Genomic DNA, 26,377 nt, shown 5'->3' on the forward strand with positions numbered 1-26,377 from the left:
GCGTCTATTAATGGGTATTTTGGTTAATTAACTAAAAATAATGGGTATTTTGGTCCAATTGAAAAGGTGCACCTTGCTAACTTAGACCTAACTAGGGTCTAAGTTAGAAAACCCCTATATATATATATATATATATATATATATATATATATATATATATATATATATATATATTAATTATTTTATTATTAATTTACTATCAAATTATTTTATTAATTTTCAGTTTTTTATTTTAAAATATATTTTATAGAATAAATCAACGACTTTTTTTCTTATCATATCCTGCTGGTAACCCAGCTCAAATTCAGGATAAAGATTTTAACTAGAGAAACAGGATATGATAAGCTTCAGGATTAACTTATCATATCTTGCTGTGTCACCAAACACTGGATTGAGACAGAATATGATACAGTTATCCTATCTCGTCTCTTATCCTGTGCACCAAACGGGCCCTTAATGTTTAAAACTCTTGCTATTTTGATTGTTGGATAGCAACAATTTCTTTTCGATTTTTAAAATTTAAAATTATTATGAATCATATCTTCATCTTATAAATAGATATCTCACTTTATTTTATTTTTTCATTTATATCTAGTCTTAATTATTTATTCTATTTCTTTTTAATCATTTTTCTGCACATTTAATCTGACAATGAACCCCAAAAACAAGATTCCAACCAAAGGAATGTGAAGTTATCATTCAATCATGACTCAACATTTCAAAGATCAAATTGTTGTGGTTAATCAAAAAGGAGAAATTTTTTGGAAGATGATTGGTGAACAAGTACCGTGACAAAAATTATATAGAGAGGAAACCGATGGCACTAAACAGTTGATAACACAAAATAAATCTTGCGGTTCATAAATTTATTGGGTGCTACAAACAAGATGTAAACAGACAAAGAACTCTGAAAGCGACATCATTTTAGCTGTACTAAATGAAGCACTTGTAGTTGTTTAGATTTATTTTTTTAATTAGTTTGTATCTTGCTCATTTTACTTAGTTTTTATAGTAGGTTTGAGCTTTATTATCTTGACATTTCAGCCCTCTTGGTTGAAACTTATATAAAACTTGTTTTTGTTTGTAGTACATTTCGATAGTTTTGAATGAAATTAAAAAATTCAATATGTATCTTATTCCATCTTATAATTATTTTTCCTTTTTTTTTTCTTTCTCATTTTCTATATATTGATTCAAAAACATTTACACTAAGGTTACAATTCCTTATGGATTCAAAGAACTTTATGTTTCATTATAATCATATACATTTGAATTAAAAATAAATTGGAGGCTAAGATTAATTGTTTCAAGCAAACGTCTAACAAATTTTTTAAAAGAAATATAAATAAACACTCTTTTTCTTGTTGAAAAAGATCAAGATTTATTATTTGTTTGGATGATAAGAGAAAGTGCTTCATAAAAGATTTATATATAAAATTGCATGTTTGACCATTAATATAATAACTACTCAATAATTGAATTAATAAAATTCGATATTTATAATTATTTATTAAGCAGAACAACATAACTTATATGTTTTCTCTCTAAAAAAATATTGATATAATAATAAAAAACTACATCATTTCTACTAAGTCTAATGACAACTACACATCTTTTATGACAAACACACATGCTAAACGAGATGAAGAATATTGCTAGTTATATTTTGAACTTGCGTCCCAATATATACATACAACCCTTTATTATCTAATTTGTATTTACAAAACTATTTTTTGGATTTAAGTTGCATGAAATAAAAGAGCTAAGCTCTAGATGTGAATTTTAATTGCAGTACATGTCCCGTATATATCCTTTTTCATGAGCACGTACATATTCGAAATTTGGACCGCTTATGAAAATGATTTACCGTAGCACTAGCCTATAACAGTCACAAAGATGAAACAACCAGGAATTTAAATAAAAAAGACTCCCAAAATATATACCATACATGCATCCAATGAGTAGACATACAATTTCCTTGTCAACAATGTGAAAGGAATATGGCATATTTGCATGCTTTCTACTTATTATACAGAAGAAACAAGGAGTTAGTTCCAATGATTTTAAATAAACCAAATCTAAACATCACAGCTAATTTAAATATTGTCATAATATATAAAAACTATATTTATAAACTTAAAAAAATAAAAATATATTTGACTATTTAAATTATCCCCTTCTAAGCATCCCAAGAAAAAGATGCAAGGAACAAGTTCAGTATGTCAAGATAAAAAGTGGCTGAGACCCCAACATAACCCCATCACAGGTGGAACCCCTTGACCAGGCATTAGTGCTAGATACTACAGTAGTATATAACATTATAACCGAATTAAATCATTGGCATTGGAAATAAGACAAAAGGAATGTAAGAATGTTGGCCAAGAGGGAAGAGCAAGAACACCTATCTACATGAGATGACAGCTAGAGTAAGACAGGAACTATAAACATATATAAACCCAACAGATATGGAAAATTTTGTATTTGCACAGCATTTTGCAATAAAATATTGTACATAGTTTTTCGGATTCCACAGAGAAGTGTGGTAATTAAGCTTGTTTTTCCAACTATAAATACCTGCAATCAATCTGAACTCAGATTGTCTATGCCACCACAATGGGTGCTCTGAATTTAGAAGAGCGTCCAATGAAATTTCATTTCATTCCTTATCCTGCACAAGGCCACATGATTCCTCTCTGCGACATAGCTACACTCTTTGCCTCATGTGGTCACGATGTCACCATCATTACCACTCCCGCTAATGCCCAAATCCTTCTCAAGTCTATTCCTTCTCACAAAAACCTCTCTCTGCACACTATTCCATTTCCTTCCCACCAAGTAGGTCTCCCACCCGGTGTTGAAAACCTCGGCTCTGTCAACAACCTTGACAACTCCTACAGGGTTCATCAGGCTGCCATGTTGCTCCAATCACCCATCCAACACTTTGTGGAGCAAGACTCACCCGACTGCATCGTGGCAGACTTTATGTTCTTGTGGGTGGATGAGTTGGCAAACAAACTTCATATTCCTAGACTTGCCTTCAACGGCTTCTCCCTCTTTACCATATGTGCCATGGAATCCCTCAAGGCACGCGGCTTTGAGTCCTCTGTCATTAAGGGCCTTCCTCACTGTATCACCTTGAATGCAACACCACCCAAGGCATTGACCAAATTTATGGAACCACTGCTGGAAACAGAGCTCAAAAGTTATGGGCTCATTGTCAACAACTTCGCGGAACTTGATGGAGACGAGTACATCGAGCATTATAAGAAAACCACGGGTCATCGGGTTTGGCATCTTGGACCAGTTTCTCTCATTCGCAGGACCACTCAAGAAAAAGCTGAGAGGGGACAACCAAGTGCAGTGAGTGTGCATGAATGCATGAGTTGGCTAAATTCAAAGCAACCTAACTCGGTGCTCTACATATGTTTTGGGAGCCTATGTCATTTCTCTAATAAGCAACTGTATGAGATTGCAAGTGCGATAGAAGCAACAAATCACCAATTCATATGGGTTGTCCCTGAGAAGAAAGGGAAGGAGGACGAAAGTAATGACGCGAATGAAAAATGGCTACCAAAGGGATTTGAAGAGAGGAATAAAGGGATGATCATAAGGGGGTGGGCCCCACAGGTTGTGATTTTAGGCCACCCTGCTATCGGTGCATTCTTGACACATTGCGGGTGGAATTCCACTGTTGAGGCCGTTAGTGCAGGGGTTCCAATGATCACGTGGCCAGTGCATGATGAGCAATTCTACAATGAGAAGTTGATAACTCAAGTGCGGGGTATTGGTGTGGAGGTGGGTGCAGAGGAGTGGAGCATCATTGGCTTCATGGAGAGGAAGAAGTTAGTGGGTAGAGACATCATAGAGAAGGCGGTGAGGAGGTTGATGGATGGTGGAATTGAAGCTAATGAAATCAGACAATGTGCAAAAGAATATGCAATAAAGGCCAAGCGATCTGTTCAAGAAGGTGGCTCGTCCCACAAAAATTTAATGGCCTTGATTGATGATCTTAAACGGTTGAAGGACTACAAGCCATTGGATTCATAGGGATTTGAATATCATTTTATTATTATCATTGTTTCTAAGCACACGAAATAATGGCCAACTAGGGGATAAGACCAACAAAAAGACATTGTTGTATTGCACTAATTGTGCAAATGCCTGTTTTGGATTTTACATTTATAAAACACAAACTAAACTATGATTTAGATAATCTTTTTACTCTTTCAACTTTTTCTAAAATTATATTATACAGGTGAAAGCAACCATGCATAATTTGTTTAGGTTGTTCTTTCAGTCCGATGAGTCTTTCTCCCAAAGTACTTGATGGGTGATCGGAGTAACATGGTGGCTTAGTGGACCTTGTTGGAGTTGTTCATAAGGTTGGCCAAGGTTTTCAACACTACAATACTAAGGCGATAGAGGTGTCACGATGTATGTACCATATATTATTACTTAAATGATTAGAATACAACTCAACAAAGAATAAAACAACCAGGAAAATAAATAAATGAACCCCATAATAAATATCATACTAGCATCCAATAGTATTAAACATTCAATTTTCCTTGTCAACAATGTGATGAAATAGGGTATCTTGTATGCAAATATACTCCCATGTCATAGCTGATAAGGGATGATTACCATGTCATACTCCCCCATATTATTATACAATAAATTATTCAGATCTATGCTACAAGATTTTTACAAAATACATTAGATGTACTACTAGTACATGATAAAGAACAGATTTTGCAATCATGAATTCATGATTATATGATTGAACTTTGAATAATAAATCTAAACTAAACCACACATAACCTTTATTTTGGTGAACATACACAACCATTGTGGCATGTGATTTTTGTTATCCAATTTCAATAGTAAAGCATATGAAAGGCAGCGTGAAAATAAATAATAAGCAGAAACTGAAAATCTAAAGCTACATTCATGATTCATCAAGGATCATCCTAAAACAGATTAAGTTTCACATTTATGTATCTTAACTTAAAATTACAAAAAGTAGCAACAAAGCAAAATATCTAAAACAAAACAAAAATCAACAAAAGCTTAAACGTAACTAGTGTTACTTACTAGAGCAAACTATTCAAGTCCTGTGATGATTGTTGAACATTATGGTTGTTGTGGTGAGGGAATTCTCTTATTAATAGGCTTCATCTTGTTGTTGTTGTTATTGTTGCTGCTATCATCCGAAACGGCTTTTGCAAAGGCCTCCACAATTCGCTGCTGGGATTCGAGAATCATCTCAGTTCGCTTCATTTCCATCTCCATCCTCATAGCTTCAATCTCCCTCGCCATCTCCATCTTCATTTGTTCCATCCTGACAAATCCATCACCCAATACCTTAATTGCAGTCACAACCTCTCCCAAGGGATCTCTCTCCCTCTTGTTCCCCATCCCCTTTGTCGTTGATGCTGTCGGTGGAGTCCCATAGTTTTGGTTCAGATTAGGGTTATATTTCTGATTCTGATCGGGGAAAAACTTCGATTCAGGTTGTGCCGGTGGATACCTAATCCTAAACCCTCCACCAAAACCACCACCACTAACACCACCGAAACCGTTTTTGTACAACCTATTGATGCTTCTAGTATTAGATCCATGACCGTTTTTGATATCCATATACAGATCTTGTTCTCGATCTTCTTCTTCATCGTCATCATCGCTATCGGTATCGTTGTTTTCAGATTTAACAGGAGAAGGACCTTTCTCCATAGAATCCATAAGCTTAAAGTGAACCCAAGCGGAGTTAAATCTGGAAAGAGGAAGCGAGCGAGCACGTTGAATCTCAGTCCGATAACGCTTACGAAGCTTCTCCATCTTGTGACGACATTGAACAGGAGTTTTGGACGGAGAAGCGTTAGGGCAACGCTGAGAAACAGCGTCAGCAACTTCTTGCCAGTGAGTGGCTTTTAGGTTTCCACGTCCAAGAGAGTACCATTTGTCACGGTAAGAGTCGATGAGAGCTAGGGTTTCGTCAGGGGACCAGCATGGAGGAGGAAGACGGCGGGTGGAGGTGGGGGGAGGGATAGGGAGTGGAGCTGGGAGAGCTAGGGGGACGGCGGTTGGTGGATCTGGGAGAGGAGGAGGAGGAGCGGTGGTGTTTGGAGGAGAGGAAGCCATTGGAAGGTGGGGGAATGAGAAAAGAGGTGGTGGTTTGTTTTTTGTGGTGAAGAGAGAAAAGTGAATGGGTTGTTAGGTTTGGTGGTGGTGGCGTTGGGTAACATTATTTTTTGGGTGGTGGTGGGCGGCAGATTTTGAGATGTGGACAGGATAGGACAAGGGGGACACCACCGAATTGGTGGGGGAAGAGGCTAACGTGCGCTATACTTATCACACGCGCACTTACTTCACGCGTGATCTTCACTTCGCTACACTCACACGACGGTCACGGACTTTACTTACTAAACACCATCATTTTACATGTGGACTTTTTTTTTTTGTTAACGGTGCTTCCTTGGATTTGGATTGGCTTGAACAACCCATACAAATAGTACTACAAGTAAAGGGTTGACTCCAAGTGAAATTAATTGTGTTTTTGGTTTGAGGAAAAAAAAAAAATGAAAATTAATAAATGAATTTAGAATAAATCTTAGAATTGAGAATTACGTCTAATTCAATCTTATAAAATCGGCTTGTAAAGTTTTTAATAAAAAAGTTAGTCCAAATATAGTCGATTTTCATCTTGCAACCGATGTATGTTTGGTTGTGAGAAAAGAGAAATAGGTGAAAGAGTATAAGAAGAGAGAACTAAATGATCGGGAGTTGAGGTCTAGCTGCAATCTTGTTTGGCTGGTTATGGTGTTTCTCTGGTGGACCGGGGTGAGGGGTGCCCTTTCGATTTAGTCCTGAAGTCTGGTAGGTCGATCACTTTTGATTCGAGATCGGGAGTCAGTTCTTTGGCTATAGAGTTCTTTCGATGGATGAGAGGTTGGGAGGTGGTGGAAGCTGATTGATCTTTCGAATATGAGCTTTCCGGATGTAGCTCACCATTTAAAAATGTGTTTAATACTTCTTAGGACTACTTTATTCTACTTTTTAATTATATACTTTCAAAAAAGGAGAATGTTAACTTGTGCCCTTAAGGCACATGTTAAGGAAGCAAAAATAGAAATTATTAAATGCTAATTTGTGCATTTTGACTTTTGAAGCATTAAATTTCTTGTATCATTAAATGTTAAATTTCTATTTTGGTATATCTTAACATGTGCCCTAAGGGCACATGTTAACAAGACCCTTCAAAAAAATAGGTCAAAATAAGACGTATAAATAGTGCATTTAGTCGAAGTACTCCCTCCGTCCCAAATTATAAGGGAAAAATGCCCATTTTTTTTGTCCCAAATTATAAGAGAAAAAATTATTTTCAAGAATGTTTTTTTCCTTATTTTCATAAAATTAAATGCAAATTGCATTTAATTTCTTCTCTCTCTCATTTTCTCAATAAAGAACAACCAATAAAAATTGTTTTTACATCTTCCTAAGCAACTTATTCCAAGGAAAACCCACAAAAAGATACTTCAAATTCTCATGTTTTATTTTTTCTTAATAAGTGTGATTTTTTTATTTTCCCTTATAATTTGGGACGGAGGGAGTATATCTTATAAAATGAGACGGAGTAATTAATAATACATGATGTAATCAACTATATTGAATAATTGCTATACCCTTGACTTTAGTGTCAGTGACCTCACTATGTGTCCTTTCCTTTCCTTTCCTCTCCTTTCCTCTCCTCGTGTCCTTTCCTTTTGTCTCCTTTCCTGTGTCTCGTGTGTCTCGTGTGTCTCGTGTAGAAAATAAAATAAAATAAAGTAGTATAATAAAAACCAAATTAAGCTCAAAGAGAAAGAGATACAGAGAGAGGTGAATAGAGAGAATTGATCATCAGCAGCAATGGAATTGGAAGGTGTTGAAGTTGAACGACCACTTAAACTACACTTCATTCCATTTCTAGCACCTGGTCATATGATCCCTCTATGTGACATTGCAACTTTGTTTGCATGCCGTGCCCAACAAGTCACCATCATCACAACTCCCTCCAACGCCAAATTCCTTAACAAATCCCTCTCCTCCGCCAATCCCTTATTCCTCCGCATTCACACCGTTGATTTCCCCTCCCAACAAGTCGGCCTCCCCAATGGCATCGAATCCATGTCCAACACTCCCGACCTTGACTCCTCCCATAAACTCTACAGAGGCGCGATGCTCCTCCACGAACAAATTCAGGATTTCATGGAGGCGGATCCACCTGACTGCATCATCGCCGATTTCATGTACACTTGGGTTAATGACTTAGCCACTAAGCTTCATGTCCCGAAGCTTGCCTTCAATGGATTTTCCCTCTTTACTGTCTCCCTCATGGAAACCTTTAGAACAAACCCATCACTTCATTCTCTCACGGATTCAGGTTCATTTGTTGTTCCAAATTTTCCTTACCATATCACATTGTGCTCAAGACCGCCAAAGTCATACACTGGATTCATGGAACCGCTGTTGGAGAAAGAGGTAAAAAGCAATGGACTCATTGTTAACAATTTTGCTGAACTTGACGGTGAAGAATGCATTGAACACTACGAGAAAAAGACGGGTCATAAGGCTTGGCATCTTGGTCCAGCTTCTCTCATTCGCAAAACTGTTCAAGAGAAAGCAGAGAGGGGACAAGAGAGTGCGGTGAGCGTGCATGAGTGTCTGAGTTGGCTCAACTCGAAGAGAGATAACACAGTGTTATACATATGCTTCGGAAGCATCTGTCATTACTCGGAGAAACAACTTTATGAAATCGCGTGTGCTATAGAAGCATCGGGTCACAAATTCATATGGGTTGTTCCTGAGAAAATAGGGAAAGAAGATGAAAGTGATGAGGAGAAGGAAAAATGGTTGCCAAAGGGATTCGAAGAGAAAAACATTGGGAAGCAGGGTTTGATTATTAGGGGTTGGGCCCCGCAGGTTTTGATATTGAGTCACCCGGCTGTGGGGGGATTTATGACGCATTGCGGTTGGAACTCCACCGTGGAGGCTGTCGGTGCGGGGGTTCCAATGATAACGTGGCCGGTTCATGGCGAACAATTCTACAACGAGAAGCTGATAACAGAAGTGCGAGGGATTGGTGTGGAAGTCGGTGCAACAGAATGGTGTTTGTCTAGTTTTGCGGAGAGAGAGACGTTGGTGACGAGAGATAGCATAGAGAAGGCTGTGAGGAGATTGATGGATGGTGGTGATGAAGCTGAGAAAATCAGACGCCGGGCTCATGAGTTTAGGGAAAAGGCAAGAGGAGCCGTTCAAGAAGACGGCTCATCTCATAAGAATTTGTCGGCCTTGATTGACGAATTGAAAAGATTGAGAGACCGCAAGCCATTTGAGTAGTACCAGTAAAATTGTAGTAATGATTTCAGTAAGTTTTACTTGTTTTCGTTTAACTTTTATGCTCATTTACATTTCTAATCAATAAATTTTCATTCCAATTATTTACTTTTCTACTTTTTTTTTCTTTGGCTTTTCCAAAAAAAATAAATTTACTTTTCTAATTTGAAATCATCATTTACTAAATGCATGCATCAACACGTTCATTTATGCATAATTGAATATGAACATTGAACAAAATTACGCTTCATCCTTGAAATTCTTCAGTACACATTTGATTTAATATGAAACAATGACGTACTCAAGTACCACAAAAATTACCTGTATAAAAAAGACCAGAACTTGTATGCAAAAAAAGCACAAAGGCAGTATCACAATTTACAGCCACAACAGTATGGACAAACCACTCAAACTATACTTCATTCCATATTTAGCAGCAGGACACATGATCCCATTATGTGGCATTGCATCTCTCTTTGCCTCACGTGGCCACTTTGTTACAATCATAACCACTCCGTTAAATGCTAAAATCCTTCCCAAATCCAACAACTTCAACGTTCAAACTTTTCAATTCCCTTCCCAACAAGTTGGCCTCCCGGAGGGCATAGAAAACCTCTCCGGCGTCACTGATGTCGATAGTGGCTACAAAATTTACTATGCTGCAACACTGCTCCGCGAACAGGTTGAGAATTTCGTGGAGCAGCACCCACCTGATTGCATTATGGCGGATTTTTGTTTCCCTTGGGTAGATGAAGTGGCAAACAAGTTTCACATTCCTAGATTCGCCTTCAATGGTTTCTCACTATTTACTCTATGTGCCATGGAATCTCTCAAATCACACCCTCTCCCTGAAAATGCTTCCGGTCCTTTTAGTATTCCGAATTTTCCAGACAATGTCGTCATTATATCAACACCACTCATGGAGTCCAAGTCTTTTGTGGATCCTCACCTCAATATAGCGCTCAAAAGCCGTGGCTTTATCATCAACAGCTTTGTAGAGCTTGATGGAGAAAAATATGTTGAGTATTACGAGAAAATAATTGGGCACAAGGCTTGGCATCTTGGCCCGGCCTCTCTTGTTCGCAAAACCACTGAAGAGAAATCGGAATGAGGAGAAAAGAGCACAACAAGCGTGCAAAAGTATTTGACTTGGCTCAACTCAAAACGAGACAACTCTGTGCTTTACATAAGCTTTGGAAGCATTTGTTACTTCCCTGATAAGCAATTGTTTGAGATTGCAAGCGCGATAGATTCATCGGGTTATGATTTCATATGGGTTGTCCCGGAGAAGATGGGGAAGGAGAATGAGAGCGAAGAAGAGAAGGAAAACTGGTTGCCTAAGGGATTTGAAGAGAGGAATAAGGGGATGATTGTAAGGGGGTGGGCTCCACAAGTGGTAATCCTGGATCATCCTGCTGTGGGTGCATTTTTGACGCATTGTGGGTGGAACTCTGTTGTAGAGGCAGTTAGTGCAGGGGTTCCAATGATCACATGGCCGGTGCATAGTGATCAATTCTACAATGAGAAGCTGATAACTCAGGTGCGGGGAATTGGAGTAGAAGTCGGTGTAGATGAGTGGAACACGGCTGCTTTTCGAGATATGAAAATGCTAGTGAAGAGAGATCATATAGAGAAGGCTCTAAGAAGGTTGATGGGTGGTGGTGATGAAGCCGTCCAAATTAGACAAAGAGCTCAAAAGTTTGCAAAAATTGTTCCAAGTGTTGTTCAAGAAGGGGGCTCATCGTATGAGAATATGACGACTTTGATTAACGAGCTTAAGAGATTAAGAGACGATAAGATATTTAATTAACTATGATGTTATTTTCACATAGTTTTAATAGTCAGTATAATTAATTATTTGTAAGCATACAAAGAAAAAATTGTGTGTTCTATTACATCACCTAAATATATCTTTCCACCATAAATAAGAACAAAGAAGCACCACAATTTACTTAATATTGCATTCATCTTAATGATTGAATTTGAACCAAGCCTATGCTGCAGCGACAGTTCTTTGCGATCCTAGATGCACATTACTTTGCCTGCTACTGGTCAACAACCTGTCATTTTTAATTAACGAAACAAAGCATCGAACTCATTCGGCGCTTTAATCTTCCACACATGCTCCCAGCTCGAATTACTACTACCGAAACTGAAATTTTAAAGAGCATTATATCCATAAGAAACTGAATAAACCCCAAGTCTCACACCTGGACAGACACCTACATCACTCCCTAGCTCCACTCTCGGCGGCAAAATGGCTACAATCTTGAGAATCACCTCTTCAGGAAAGCTTGTAACTGATGCAGCTTCCGGTTTCAATTCACATCAACCAGATCCGAGACCTTTACTCTTCTCAAACTTGTAGGAATGTCTACATTTAAATCACTAATTTTCTATCTCTCCCCAATCCAACATTGATCCCAGGTCAGCACCAATTCACCATTTTGAATAGACCAGAAGAAAATCATGTTATCAAAATTACTTGCTAATGTATTTAGTGACATGCCAACTTTTTTGGTTTTCTATGAAATTGCTCTTGCTTTGCTTCCTTCAAAAATAATAATATAATAAAAAATTGATTGCTATATTTACATGCATATATCTTATTGTTATTAATCAATCATACCAAACTTTAATTAATTTAAATGTGACACTGTACATGTATCAAAGTCTCATTAGCCAGCTCAAATCATAGAAAAATGAATCTTACTATTCTACCTCATGGGTCTCGTGCATACACAAAATAATACTAAATAATAACTAATAAGTAAAGTATATAAAACCAAATTAAGGATGAACTTGAAGAAAAAACCAAATTAGTCAGTAATGGAAGGTGTTGAAGTTGAACGACCATTGAAACTTCACTTTATTCCATATCTAGCACCTGGCCATATAATACCTTTGGGTGACATAGCATCTTTGTTTGCATTGCGTGGACAACAAGTCACAATCATCACCACTCCCTCCAATGCACACTTCTTTACCAAATCTCTCTCATCCGCCGATCCCTTCTTCCTCCGTCTTCACTAGGGGTGTACGTGGGCCGGATTAGGTTGGGTTTGGCCAAAACCAAAACTCAAACCACATATGGTACTCCGGGTTGGGTTTAGTAAAATAACCACCCGTTATAACATTGGGCCGGGTTGGGTAAATCCACTAATTTCCGGGTTGGATTGGGTTGGGTTGTGGGTTACCCAAATTATTTTTCTATTTTTTATATTAAATATCTAAATGTTGAATCATCATATTTTTCATAAAAAATAACTCAATCAATGTATTTTCTTGAAAAATAGGCTAACTTTTTTTCACTATAAAAAATAATCACCCATTTTTTTGTGTAAATCTACTAATTTACGGGTTGGATAGCGTGTTATCCAAATGATGTTTTTGCATTTTTTAATATCAAATGACTAAACCATGAATCACTATATTTGTTTATGAAAATTATTCAATTTTTTAAAATTTTAAAAAAATAATGCGAAAAATTATCATATTTGTTTATAAAAATTATTCAATCTTTTTTATTTTTGTAAAAAATAGTATAACTCATTTTCAATATAAAAATATTTAATAATCAAATGAAAAAATCTTTAGTATTTTTATAAAAAAATTTCAAAAAACATAGCACTAGTTGGTTAGTGGGTTTTTTGGGCTGGGTCCGGTTTTACCCGAAACCCGATTTTTTTAATGGGTTTTTCATTTTTGAAATCCATATCCACCCACTTACCCGACCCAACCCACTTTTTTGAATTGGGTTGGGTGGGTTTGACCGGGTCGACCGGATTTGCCCAACCCATGTACACCCCTAGTCTTCACACAGTCGAGTTCCCCTCCCTACAAGTTGGCCTCCCAGACGGTGTCGAATGTTTGTCCTCCACAACTGGTCTTGACACCTCCAACAAGATCTATGAAGGAGCGATGCTTCTCCATGGACCCATTGAGGATTTCATGGAGAATGATCCACCAGACTGCATCATCGGCGATGCTCTTTACCCTTGGGTTCATGACTTGGCCCATAAGCTTCAGATCCCTAGCCTCGCCTTCAACGGATTCTCCCTCTTTACCATCTCCCTCATGGAATCCCTCAGAATAAGCAATTTCTTTCATGATTCGGATTCAGGTTCGTTTGTTGTTCAAAATTTTCCTCACTGTATTACGATGTGCTCAAGACCGCCAAAGATATTTGCCGGATTCATGGAAATGATGCTTGAGACGATACTCAAAAGTAAGGGACTCATCGTCAACAACTTCGCTGAACTTGATGGAGAAGAGTGCATCGAACACTACGAGAAAACCACATGTCATAAAGCTTGGCATCTTGGTCCAGCTTCTCTTATTCGCAGAACAGATCAAGAGAAAGCAAAGAGAGGAAATGAGAGTGTTGTGAGCATGCACGAGTGTCTGAATTGGCTCAACTCAAAGCGAGATGACTCAGTGTTGTACATATGCTTTGGAAGCATGTGTTTTTTCTCGGATAAACAACTTTATGAGATTGCGTGTGGAATAGAAGCATCGAGTCATGAATTCATATGGATTGTTCCAGAGAAGAAAGGGAAAGAAGATGAGAGTGACGAAGAGAAAGAAAAATGGTTGCCGAAAGGATTTGAAGAGAGAAACATTGGAAAGAAGGGTTTGATTATTAGGGGGTGGGCTCCACAGGTTATGATTCTGAGCCACACTGCAGTGGGTGCTTTTATGACACATTGTGGGTGGAATTCAACTGTGGAGGCGGTTAGTGTGGGAGTTCCGATGATCACTTGGCCAGTGCATTTCGACCAATTCTACAATGAGAAGCTGATAACTGATGTGCGTGGGATTGGAGTGGAGGTGGGTGCAACAGAATGGTGCCTTGATGGAGTTGAAGAAAAGGAGAAGGTGGTGAGCAGAGATAGTATAGAGAAGGCTGTGACGAGATTGATGAACGGTGGTGATGAAGCTGAGGAAATTAGACGGCGTGCTCAAGAGTTTGGGGATAAGGCTAGACGAGCTGTTGAAGAAGGTGGCTCGTCTCATAATAATTTGTTGGCTTTGATTGATGATATTAAGTTTGAGAGATCACAAGACACGTTGATTTTTTCAATTCTATTTAATTCTAGTACTAGTAAATTAGATTGGATTTATATTTCCCTTAGTTATGCAGTCATGTGTATAGTACATAGAAACTGCAATTTTCGAATTTATTTGAAAGTGGCGAACAACTTGAATTCTGAAACAAAATATTTGCATTGGAGACATATGAGATACATATAGCATTTTACACGAATTGGTTATTCTTCATCAAAAAATCAGGTCTTAGAGCATACAACTCATCCTATACATGCAAACAATATATGGTGAAAATGTTACTGAAAAGTACTCTATACTGTGCTAATGCAAAGATTATAGTAAGAAAGGAAATAATATGATCAGTAAGTAAAAGAAAAATAAGTTATATTTATTTTGATGAGTGTGTCTAAATTTTTGTTATTTAGGCTTGTACCAAGTATAAGTGTAGCACAAATATATATATGGTGAACTTTCTAAAGTTTATTGCTAACTTTAAAATGCATTTTGTTCACACTGGTTACATATCAGATACCTGTCATTGGTTATACTTGGATTGTGATATCCCAACCTTTTTGGTTTTCTATGAAAAATTGCTATTTCTCAACTTCTTTAAAAAATAATAGATTTAAAATAGTTTTTAGTACTTAGAAATATCTTAAATTTCATTTTAAATATTTATAAACAAAATTCATCAAAAGTTTAATTTTCTTTTTAACAAAGGATGAATGAATGAAATATAAATTGTTAACTTTTTGCTGCTTTAAAATTCATATTTAATTCATCGTTTGTTAAAAAATTCTAATTTTTTGTGGAATAGATTCTTATAATATTATAAACATGAAATACAAAAACTTTTTCACGAGTTGACTTAAAAGCACAAAACAAAAGTGGTAACATGAAATATTTAAGAACCATAATATGTTAAAAAGTTTGTAGCGAATGAACAGTCCCTAAGAACACACAAGGTGTTCTCAACAACGTCGCCACAATGATAAGCTAATGAACAGTCCCTAAGAACACACAAGGTGGTCTCAACAACGTCGCCACAATGATGCCAAAACGGCAATCTTAGATGCATATTACTTTGCCTGCCACCGATCAACAACCTGTCATTTTTAATTAACCAAACAAAGGATCTAACTCATTCCGCGTTTTAATCTTCCACACATGCTCCCAGCTTGAATCAAATTTTAAAGAGCATTATATAATTATATAATAATATAAAATTGTTATTGCTATCTTTACATGCATATGTTATTGTTATTAATCAATCATGCCAAAGTTTAATTAATTTAAAAGTGGCACTGTGTATGATTATAAAAATTGCCGGCCAGACAGATCTATGTAAATCAGTATCATTGGCTGGCTCAAATCATAGAAAAATGAATCTTACTATATTCTACCTCATGGGTCTCGTGCATACACAAAATAATACTAAATAATAACTAATAAGTAAAGCATATAAAACAAAATTAAGGATGAACTTGAAGAAAAAACCAAATTGATCAGTAATGGAAGGTGTTGAAGTTGAACGGCCATTAAAACTTCACTTCATTCCATATCTAGCACCTGGTCATATGATACCTTTGGGTGACATAGCATCTCTTTTTGCATTGCGTGGCCAACAAGTCACAATCATCACCACACCCTCCAATGCCAAATTCTTTACCAAATGTCTCTCATCCGTCGATCCCTACTTCCTCCGTCTTCACACAGTCAAGTTCCCCTCCCTACAAGTCGGCCTCCCAGACGGCTATGAATCTTTGTCCTCCACCACTGATCTTGACACCTCTGGAAAGATCTACGCAGGCGCGATGCTTCTCCATGGACCCATTCAGGATTTCATGGAGAAGGATCCACCTGACTGCATCATTGGGGACATCATTTACCCTTGGGTTAATGACTTGGCCCATAAGCTTCAAATACCAGTTTTCTGTTTCAACGGATTCTCCCTCTTTACCATCTCCCTTATGGAATCCCTCAGAATAAACAATTTCTTTCATTCTCTCACAGATTCGGATTCAGGTTCGTTTGTTGTTCAAAATTTTCCTCACAATATCACCATGTGCTCAAGACCACCAAAGGTATTCACCGGATTCATGGAAATGATGCTTGAGATGATACTCAAAACTAACGGACTCATCATCAACAACTTCGCTGAACTTGATGGAGAAGAGTGCATCGAACACTATCAGAAAATCACAGGTCATAAAGCTTGGCATCTTGGTCCGGCTTCTCTTATTCGCAGAACAGATCAAGAGAAAGCAGAGAGGGGAAACGAGAGTGTTGTGAGCGTGCACGAGTGTCTGAGTTGGCTCAACTCAAAGCAAGATAACTCAGTGTTGTACATATGCTTTGGAAGCATTTGTTACTTCTCTGATATACAACTTTACGAGATTGCATGTGGAATTGAAGCATCGGGTCAGGAATTCATATGGGTTGTTCCTGAAAAAATAGGGAAGGAAGATGAGAGCAACGAGGAGAAAGAAAAATGGTTGCCGGGGGGATTTGAAGAGAGAAACATTGGAAACAAGGGTTTGATTATTAGGGGTTGGTCCCCACAAGTTATGATTCTGAGCCACACTGCTGTGGGTGCCTTTATGACGCATTGTGGGTGGAATTCAACTGTGGAGGCAGTTAGTGCAGGTGTTCCAATGATCACGTGGCCAGTGCATGGCGATCAATTCTACAATGAGAAGCTGATAACTGATGTGCGGGGGATTGGAGTGGAGGTGGGTGCAACAGAATGGTGCCTTGGTGGCGTTGGAGAAAAAGAGATGGTGGTGGGCAGAGATAGTATAGAGAAGGCTGTGACGAGATTGATGAACGGTGGTGATGAAGCTGAGGAAATTAGACGGCGTGCTCGAGAGTTTGGGGATAAAGCTAGACGAGCTGTTGAAGAAGGTGGCTCGTCTCATAATAATGTGTTGGCTTTGATTGATGATATTAAAAGTTTGAGAGATCTCAAGGCACATTGATTTTTTCAATTCTATTTAATTGTAGTACTAGTAAATTAGATTGGATTTATATTTCCCTTAGTTACAAATCTTTGCTTTTGTGAGAAATTATTTCTCTAATGCAAAGAGTATAATAAGCAAGCTTGCCTTTCAAAATAATTAACAAATGTTAATTTCTAATCTTAACAAACTTGTGAGTCTGAGTACTAACTTGTTGGAGTTTGTTAACTGTATAGTTATAAATTGGTTAGTATTAGTTAATTACAAATTAGTTAAAAGTTTGTTAGTTTAGTAAGGAACACTATATATAGTGTATTCTGACGCACAAACATTTGAAAAGGGTTTAGACACAAAAACATAAGCATGAAAAAATATATATATTTATTTTGATGAGTGTGTGACTGATTTTTGTTATTTAGTTTGTGTCCAAATAATAGCACAAATTAATATACATAGTGGACTTTCAAAAGTTTATTGCTAAAATGCATTTTGTTCACACAGGTTACATTACATATATCAGATACCTGTCATCATTGGTAATGGATTGTGATATGCCAACCTTTTTGGTTTTCTATGAAATTGTTATTTCTTAACTTCTTTCAAAAATATCTTAAGTTTTGTTTTAAGAAAGTTTGCGTATTTTGACCAATTCAAGGTAAAATGGGGTTGCTCCCTCGGCAAAATTTGGATAAAGTTGTGGCAAAGATCTCGATTCAAGATAAATTCATGCTTCAGTTTTTTTTTTTTTTAAATATTTAAGGATTAAAATTTATTGAATTTTTTTATAAGCAGCTACTGCTGTCTTGTTAGGCCTAATTATTTTATTTAAAATAATGTCACGATAAAGAAATACAAAATGTTCCATGTCTCTGTTTTTTATTTGAGAAAATGTTCCATGCCTATGTTATTAATCAATCATGCTACTTCTTAATTAATATAGAAGTGGCCAATGTGACATAGCTTGTGTAGAAGTCAACTCTGCATTTTCCTATTTTAAAGCCTCAGCCGGCTCAAATCATAGTAAAATGAATCTTACTATATTCTAACTCATGGTCATGGATCTATATAAAACCAAATTAATAATGAAATTGAATAGAAAACCAAATTGATCAGTAATGGAAGGTGTTGAAGTTGAACGACCATTGAAACTTCATTTCATTCCATATCTAGCACCTGGTCATATGATACCTTTGGGTGACATAGCAACTTTGTTTGCATTGCGTGGCCAACAAGTCACAATCATCACCACTCCCTCCAATGCACACTTCTTTACCAAATCTCTCTCATTCGCCAATCCATTCTTTCTCCGCCTTCAAACCGTCGAATTTCCCTCCCAACAAGTTGGCCTCCCAGAAGGCGTTGAATCTATGTCCTCCACCACCAATAGCGCCACCACCGGCAAGATCTTAGCAGGCGCAATGCTCCTCCATGGACCCATTCAGGATTTCATGGAGAAAGATCCACCTGATTGCATCGTTGGCGACTCTGTTTACCCCTGGGTTCATGACTTGGCCCGCAAGCTTCAGATTCCATTCCTCTCCTTCAGCGGATTCTCCCTCTTCACCGTCTCCCTCATGGAAACCCTCAGAACAAACAATTCAATTAATTCTGACACGGATTTTCATTTGGATTCCGGTTCCTATGTCGTTCCAAATTTTCCTCACTGTATTACCATGTGCTCAAAACCACCAAAGATGTTCACAGGATACATGGAAATGGTGCTTGAGTGGATGATCAAAAGTAACGGACTCATCATCAACAACTTCGCCGAACTTGATGGAGAAGAGTGCATTGAACACTATGAGAAAACCACAAGTCTGAAATCGTGGCATCTTGGTCCAGTTTCTCTTATTCGTAGAACAAATGAAGAGAAAGCAGAGAGGGGAAACGAGAATGTTGTGAGTGTCCACGAGTGCCTGAGTTGGCTCAACTCAAAGCACGATAACTCAGTATTGTACATAAGCTATGGAAGCATTTGTTATTTCTCTGACAAACAACTTTACGAGATTGCATGTGGAATAGAAGCATCAGGTCACAAATTCATATGGGTTGTTCCTGAAAAAATAGGGAAGGAAGATGAGAGTGATGAGGAGAAAGAAAAATGGTTGCCAAAAGGATTTGAAGAGAGAAACATCGGAAAGAATGGTTTGATTATTAGGGGTTGGGCTCCACAGATTATGATTCTGAGCCACACTGCCATAGGTGCTTTTATGACGCATTGTGGGTGGAATTCAATTGTGGAGGCGGTTAGTTCAGGGGTTCCAATGATAACGTGGCCCGTGCATGGCGAGCAATTCTACAATGAGAAGTTGATAACTGACGTGCGGAGGATTGGAGTGGAGGTGGGTGCAACTGAATGGTGCTTGAATGGCGTCGAGGAGAAAGAGAAGGTGGTGAGCAGAGATAGTATAGAGAGGGCTGTGAAGAGATTGATGGACGATGGTGATGAAGCCGAGGAAATTAGGGGGCGTGCTCGAGAGTTTAGGGATAAGGCTAGATTGGCTGTTCAAGAAGGTGGCTCTTCTCATAAGAATTTGTTGGCTTTGATTGATGAACTTAAAAGATTGAGAGACCACAAGCCACTTGATTAATTCAGTTCAATTTAAGCTACTTGAAAAATTATGTCTCTACGAGTGAGTCTACATTTAAATAAAAGAAATGTGTATGAGCTTGAACCCACAATATAGATGATAATATTCAGATGACATGAGAAATTATGCAGTGTGTAATATTACATTCTATGTAAGTATATGTAAGGTAAAACAAAATAATTCATCCATTTTGGGCCTAATATAAACGGTTGATTTTCAAAAGTTTATTGCTAACATTAAAATGCATATTTCTTCACACTGGTTACATATTATTATACTGTTGTTGCTTTATATATTTATATTTGGTAATGGATTTTGTGATGCCAACTTTTTTGGTGTTTTCCATGAATTAATTGCTATTGCTATTGCTATGTTGTACATGTTAGAACAAAAAAATTATGATAGACATGTAATATTTTATACTCTTAGCTTTACATGTTAATTATATATTCTTTTTGGTAATAATAGTTTTATATAATTATAGAAGACTTCTTTATTATGTACCCAAAAAAAAAAAAGACTTCTTTATTGTCATATATAACAAATGAAATGAAATTGGACAATTGAAGTGTTTTTTTACTATTCATTTACCCTGTTTTGACCGTATTTTTTTTAATAATATATAAATGTAAATATTAACATATAACATCTTGTTCAATTTGTTTTGATGAGTTGATAATTAAAGATATTAGTGATCAAAATCACGCATTGACGTACGTGCAGTAATCAAACAAGATCTTATAATTAGGAACGGATGTAGTAAATTTTTGTAAAACAATTATGAAAATACGTGAAGTTAATATATATTAAAAATTGAAATTAATGTTTCAATTTTTTATTAAAATATTTTTTTTAAATGAAATGCTTTGAATGGAACACTGTTAGAAATACTTTTCTTTTACCTCTTAAGTGGTTTTTTTTTTTTTACATTTCTTAAGGCGGTTATTATTATTATTATTATTTTTTAAATAAAAGTCGGTTATTACTTATTAACAAATTTCGATGTAAATAAATGACATATGAAATCGGTTAGAAATCTGTCTTATAAGAGTATCTCTAATAAGAGTATCAAAGATAATTTCATAAGTTATTGATACGTACCTAATTTTTGTTATCATTGGAGTTTCATGACATAACATAGAGAGTTTCAAAATTAATGATATAGTACCTTTACCGTATCATCAATAAAATTAATGATATAGTACCTTTAATATCAATAATTTAAGTTAAAAAAATTAAATATCCAAGTGACCACTTGTTAATTAATAATGTATGATACTCAAAATGGTATCACCATTAGAGCAAAATATATATGAGTTACATAAATATTACATGACATTGTAAGAACCACTTATTAGTAATGAATGATACATAAAGTAGTATCACCATTGAATAAACTCTAAAGGCTAGTATATTGATTGGGACATTTTAAGTCCCTTCATGTAACCGGCATTCAAAAACAATAAAAATTGGTTTATATTAATAATGACTTTTGCAACAAGATTTTTTTTTTGTCGATAGTAGGTTAGTAAATAGAAATTCCACCTTTAAATTGGATAAGTGAGATGACCGAGTTTTGAATTTTAGCCTCCTATATATATAATGTAATATCTTTGTCAACTGAGCTAAGTTTACGGGACACGACAAGTTTTTTTTTATTAATGATAGTGTCACTATTGATTATTTTTAAATTGTCTCACATCAACTTTGAATTGTCTCTTTAAAATTATAAAGTTTACTATTGAGATGCATTTCATATATATATTGTTAATTTTTTTCTTGCATGGTAAATTTTCTTAATTGTTTCTTCTATATTCTTTATAATTCAAATTATCAATATTAAAACTAAATTTGTCTTCTCTTTTAACATACTCTATGATCTTTATATAATTAAAACTCAAATTCATAATATTCCTTAATGTCAGTTTATATTATTAAATCATAAATATTCATTGAGACAACTACCTCTTTTCGAAATTAATATTGATAGAATTAATCTTACTTTTTTTTTTCTCGTTTTGGTACCCCTTTGTGCTTAAAAGGTTTATAATTTATTCAAGGGGCTTCTTCAAAAAAAAAAAAATTCATCTGACTTTATTTTTGAGTTTTAAAGATTTAATTAAAAGTATTATTTCAACGTAAAGATAAGATACCTACTAGTTTGCTCAAAAAAATAAAAAGATACCTACTAGTTTATTTAATCTAAAAATGTACGTAATAATGCTTTTATGAATTTATCAGAACAATCTCTATTTCAGACAAATTCTTTTTTTTTTACTGCTTTTTCGTATTTATATACCTCTAAATTACTACATTTAAAAAAAAATGATAAAACTACATTTAACAATTTCAATAGTTAGTTTATCATCAACTTTGTGCAACATTCGTATAATTATTTATCATCAACTTTGTATAAGTATTAGTTAAAAATTAATTGTTTATGATTTCAAGTCGTTTGATACGCATAGAATATTATTTTTAAGGTATTTAATTAAATTTTTTGACAACCAACTTTATGCTTATTATAGCTTAAATTTTTGTATGTAAAATAATTTTTATATTTAATTTATATAATATAATTTTTTGTGCTCCACCCGAACATATTTTTCTGGCTCTGTCACTGGTCACTAAACTACTTAATAAAAAAAATAAAAATTGGACCATTGAAGTGATTTTTTTTCCCACCGCTTAAGTGGGTTATTACTTATATATTAACAAGTTTCGATCGGGGTAAATAAATGAAGTCAGTTGGAAATACTCCCTCCGTCCCAAATTATAAGAGAAAATTGGTCAAAGAAAATTGATGTATTTGGTTAAGAATTTGGACTAAATACATCAATTTTTGTTGACCAATTTTCCCTTATACTTTGGGACGGAGGAAGTATGTCTTAAAAAAAGTCTAATATATTTGATTGGGACATTTTAAGTCCCTTCATGTAACCGGCATTGAAAAATACTCCTAATGACTTTTGCAACAGGAATTTTTTTTATTAATGATAGTGTCCCTATTGAAAAACATTAAAATTGTCTTAAGTGATAGATATTTGGACTCCTAAACTATTTATTCATGTGTTTGATTATCGACGGGGGGCTCTATAGAAAAATATTTATAAAGTTTACTATTGTTGCTAACTTCAAAATGCATTTTATTCACACCGGTATCAGATACTCAGTGTCATTGGTTTATAATTATATACATGGTAATGTATGAGAGCATATCAAACTTTTGCAAAAATCAATAGTCCTAATTTCACTAAACAACATTTTCATGGAATTTTTAAAGTTCATATTTAATTCATCTTTTATTAAGTTGTTAGACAAAATTTATTTTTCGTGGAAAAGATTCTTATAATATTATAAACATGAATACAAAAGCTTATACAAAATTATGAAGAGTATCATGAGTTAACTTAAACTCTGAGAACAAAAGTCGTGACAAAAAATATGTGAAGATCAAAACTTGTTAAAAAAATTTAGAGGAAATAAAAATAAAATTCAAAATAATAATATGAAATTGCTATTGTTGTCTTTTTTTATATTAAGGACTAGAGGTAATAATATAGAAGTGGCCGTGTGACATACTCCCTCGGTCCCAAAATAAAAGGGAAAATTTGTCGAACAAAGTTAATGTATTTAGTCCAAATTTTTAATTAAATACATCAATTTTTTTAACCAATTTTCCCTTAAACTTTGGGACTTAGGGAGTATAGCCTTGTTTAGAAGTCAACTCTGAGCATTATCCTATTTTAAAGCCTCAGCCGCCCCACATCATAGTAAAATGAATCTTACAATATTCTACCTCATGGGTCTATATAAAACCAAATTAATGTAATGAAATTGAAAGAAAACCAAATTGATCAGTAATGGAAGGTGTTGAAGTTGAACGACCACTGAAACTTCACTTCATTCCATATCTAGCACCTGGTCATATGATACCTTTGGGTGACATAGCAACTTTGTTTGCATTGCGTGGCCAACAAGTCACAATCATCACCACTCCCTCCAATGCACACTTCTTTACCAAATCTCTCTCATTCGCCAATCCATTCTTTCTCCGCCTTCACACCGTCGAGTTTCCCTCCCTACAAGTCGGCCTCCCAGACGGTGTTGAATCTATGTCCTCCACCACTGATAGCGTCACCGCCAACAAGATCTTTGCAGGCGCAGTGCTCCTCCAAGGACCCATTCAGGATTTCATGGAGAAGGATCCACCTGACTGCATCATTGGGGATGTCATTTACCCTTGGGTTCATGACTTGGCCCATAAGCTTCAGATTCCAGCCTTCTCCTTCAGCGTATTCTCCATCTTTACCATCTCCCTCATGGAATCCCTCAGAACAAACAATTTCTTTCATTCTCACACAGATTCAGATTCGGGTCCATTTGTTGTTCATAATTTTCCTCACAGTATCACCATGTGCTCAAGACCACCAAAGATGTTCACCATATTCATGGAAATGATGCTTGAGAGGATGATAAAAAATAACGAACCACTCATCATCAACAACTTCACTGAACTTGATGGAGAAGAGTTCATTGAACACTACGAGAAAACCACAGGTCTGAAATCGTGGCATCTTGGTCCAGCTTCTCTTATTCGCAGAACAGATCAAGAGAAAGCAGAGAGGGGAAACGAAAGTGTTGTGAGCGTGCACGAGTGTCTGAGTTGGCTCAACTCAAAGCAAGATAACTCAGTGTTGTACATATGCTTTGGAAGCATCTGTTATTTCTCTGATATACAACTTTATGAGATTGCATGTGGAATAGAAGCATCGGGTCACAAATTCCTATGGGTTGTTCCTGAAAAAATAGGGAAGGAAGATGAGAGCGATGATGAGAAAAAAAAGTGGTTGCCAAAAGGATTTGAAGAGAGAAACATAGGAAAGAATGGTTTGATTATTAGGGGTTGGGCTCCACAGATTATGATTCTGAGCCACGCTGCTGTAGGTGCTTTTATGACGCATTGTGGGTGGAGTTCAATTGTGGAGGCCGTTAGCGCAGGGGTTCCGATGATAACGTGGCCTGTGCATACCGAACAATTCTACAATGAGAAGTTTATAACTGACGTGCGAAGGATTGGGGTGGAGGTGGGTGCAACAAAATGGTACTTGAGTGGCATCGAGGAGAAAGAGAAGGTGGTGAGCAAAGATAGTATAGAGAAGGCTGTGAAGAGATTGATGGACGGTGGTGATGAAGGTGAGGAAATTCGAGGGCGTGCCCGAGAGTTTAGGGATAAGGCTAGATTGGCTGTTCAAGAAGGTGGCTCTTCTAATAAGAATTTGTTGGCTTTGATTGATGAACTTAAAAGATTGAGAGACCACAAGTCACTTGATTAATTCAATTCAATTTAAGCCACTCGAAAATTTATGTCTCTACTAGTCTACTCTGTGATTGTATTCGTAATTTCTTTCTGTGCAATCTACATCTACATTTTAATAAAAGAAATGCCATTAAAAAATTAAAGTATTTTCAGGTGACAAAATGCTTGCATAAGTGAAATATGTAAAAACAAAGAGCCAACTTATGAGTTTGAACCCACAATATAGTATTAGAAATTATGCGGTGTGTATTATTCTATTCTACGTATTTTTTTAAGGCTGAGGATCAAATCTAAAACCTCTGATATACTACTCAAATTCTTCACTACTAAAACAAATCTAATGACTTTTATTCCATTCTATGTAAGACAAAATACTAATATCTAAGGTAAAACAAAATAATATATCCATTTTGGGCCTAATATAAACAAGTATTTCGTTTAATGATAATATTTTTGTGGTGTGATCTCTAAATATAAACGGTTGATTATCTACCAATAAATAAATATAAACGGTTGGTTTTCAAAAGTTTATTGCTAACTTTAAAATGCTTATTTCTTCACAGTACTGGTTGCATATTATATACCTGTTGTTGCTTTATATAGTAATGGATTTTGTGATGCCAACTTTTTTGGTTTTCCATGGAATTGCTATTGCTATCTTGTACGTGTTAATAAGGATACTTTGGGGCTAGTTGGCTGAACTGGACTTTTTCGGAACTCGGAAAGCGATGGATAAAAGGATACGCGTGGAAAATTGGAACATGTGACGCTAGCTCTCTGCTCTGAAATGTGGGGAATGTACTTGCAACATGCTTGGAGACAGGGTTTCCACCAACTTCAAGTGGAAAGTGACTCAAAAACTCTAATTAACATGATCACAGAGAAAATCAAAACCAATGACAACCTCCCTACCATAATATGGACTTATATAGATTTAACATGATATATAGATATAATATAGATATTTTGAACATACAAACCTCAATTTGAATAATGCTAGCAACACACTCTTTAACAAACACACCCCAACACACTCTCTTTTATTGGTTAAATTCACATGGGTCCCATAAAAAAATGTGGACCCA

At 35.9% G+C, this 26,377-nt stretch overlaps 7 protein-coding genes and 1 pseudogene across 7 annotated transcripts; 7 read left to right on the plus strand and 1 right to left on the minus strand.

Moving 5' to 3' along the window:
- The first annotated feature begins 2,466 nt into the window (after positions 1-2,466).
- Positions 2,467-4,427, plus strand: LOC123923364 (scopoletin glucosyltransferase-like). The gene has a single exon (XM_045976054.1). It carries the CDS (start codon positions 2,614-2,616, stop codon positions 4,045-4,047), a length of 1,434 nt encoding a protein of 477 aa, XP_045832010.1. The 5' UTR covers positions 2,467-2,613; the 3' UTR covers positions 4,048-4,427.
- A 488-nt stretch (positions 4,428-4,915) lies between these two features.
- On the minus strand, positions 4,916-6,513 carry LOC123923365 (trihelix transcription factor ASIL2-like). Its single transcript, XM_045976055.1, has one exon. It carries the CDS (start codon positions 6,139-6,141, stop codon positions 5,134-5,136), a length of 1,008 nt encoding a protein of 335 aa, XP_045832011.1. The 5' UTR covers positions 6,142-6,513; the 3' UTR covers positions 4,916-5,133.
- Positions 6,514-7,799: 1,286 nt separating this feature from the next.
- Positions 7,800-9,546, plus strand: LOC123881670 (UDP-glucose flavonoid 3-O-glucosyltransferase 7-like). Its single transcript, XM_045930393.1, has one exon. It carries the CDS (start codon positions 7,909-7,911, stop codon positions 9,376-9,378), a length of 1,470 nt encoding a protein of 489 aa, XP_045786349.1. The 5' UTR covers positions 7,800-7,908; the 3' UTR covers positions 9,379-9,546.
- Positions 9,547-9,661: 115 nt separating this feature from the next.
- Positions 9,662-11,310, plus strand: LOC123881673 (annotated as a pseudogene).
- Positions 11,311-12,077: 767 nt separating this feature from the next.
- On the plus strand, positions 12,078-17,540 carry LOC123881668 (UDP-glucose flavonoid 3-O-glucosyltransferase 7-like). The gene is made up of 2 exons (XM_045930391.1): positions 12,078-12,397; positions 13,187-17,540. Exons 1-2 carry the CDS (start codon positions 12,205-12,207, stop codon positions 14,626-14,628), a joined length of 1,635 nt encoding a protein of 544 aa, XP_045786347.1. The 5' UTR covers positions 12,078-12,204; the 3' UTR covers positions 14,629-17,540.
- LOC123881671 (UDP-glucose flavonoid 3-O-glucosyltransferase 7-like) lies at positions 14,270-17,765 on the plus strand. Its single transcript, XM_045930394.1, has one exon. The coding sequence runs from the start codon at positions 15,936-15,938 to the stop codon at positions 17,400-17,402; it is 1,467 nt and encodes a 488-aa protein (XP_045786350.1). The 5' UTR covers positions 14,270-15,935; the 3' UTR covers positions 17,403-17,765.
- Positions 17,766-17,776: 11 nt separating this feature from the next.
- LOC123881669 (UDP-glucose flavonoid 3-O-glucosyltransferase 7-like) lies at positions 17,777-20,188 on the plus strand. Its single transcript, XM_045930392.1, has one exon. The coding sequence runs from the start codon at positions 18,497-18,499 to the stop codon at positions 19,970-19,972; it is 1,476 nt and encodes a 491-aa protein (XP_045786348.1). The 5' UTR covers positions 17,777-18,496; the 3' UTR covers positions 19,973-20,188.
- Positions 20,189-23,482: 3,294 nt separating this feature from the next.
- LOC123881674 (scopoletin glucosyltransferase-like) lies at positions 23,483-25,530 on the plus strand. The gene has a single exon (XM_045930395.1). It carries the CDS (start codon positions 23,836-23,838, stop codon positions 25,306-25,308), a length of 1,473 nt encoding a protein of 490 aa, XP_045786351.1. The 5' UTR covers positions 23,483-23,835; the 3' UTR covers positions 25,309-25,530.
- Positions 25,531-26,377: the final 847 nt, after the last annotated feature.

This window comes from Trifolium pratense, linkage group LG4, assembly GCF_020283565.1.
Source record: "Trifolium pratense cultivar HEN17-A07 linkage group LG4, ARS_RC_1.1, whole genome shotgun sequence".
NCBI classification, from domain to species: domain Eukaryota; kingdom Viridiplantae; phylum Streptophyta; class Magnoliopsida; order Fabales; family Fabaceae; genus Trifolium; species Trifolium pratense.

Excerpts from the sequence above, each read along its gene's own strand:
- LOC123881674 (XM_045930395.1), top strand. The coding sequence starts at position 23,836 with ATGGAAGGTGTTGAAGTTGAACGACCACTGAAACTTCACTTCATTCCA.
- LOC123923364 (XM_045976054.1), top strand. The coding sequence starts at position 2,614 with ATGGGTGCTCTGAATTTAGAAGAGCGTCCAATGAAATTTCATTTCATT.
- LOC123881671 (XM_045930394.1), top strand. The coding sequence starts at position 15,936 with ATGGAAGGTGTTGAAGTTGAACGGCCATTAAAACTTCACTTCATTCCA.
- LOC123881670 (XM_045930393.1), top strand. The coding sequence starts at position 7,909 with ATGGAATTGGAAGGTGTTGAAGTTGAACGACCACTTAAACTACACTTC.
- LOC123881668 (XM_045930391.1), top strand. The coding sequence starts at position 12,205 with ATGGAAGGTGTTGAAGTTGAACGACCATTGAAACTTCACTTTATTCCA. Across the intron at positions 12,398-13,186 it reads CGCCGATCCCTTCTTCCTCC|GTCTTCACACAGTCGAGTTC; the intron begins GTCTTCACTAGG and ends TGTACACCCCTA.
- LOC123923365 (XM_045976055.1), bottom strand. The coding sequence starts at position 6,141 with ATGGCTTCCTCTCCTCCAAACACCACCGCTCCTCCTCCTCCTCTCCCA.
- LOC123881669 (XM_045930392.1), top strand. The coding sequence starts at position 18,497 with ATGGAAGGTGTTGAAGTTGAACGACCATTGAAACTTCATTTCATTCCA.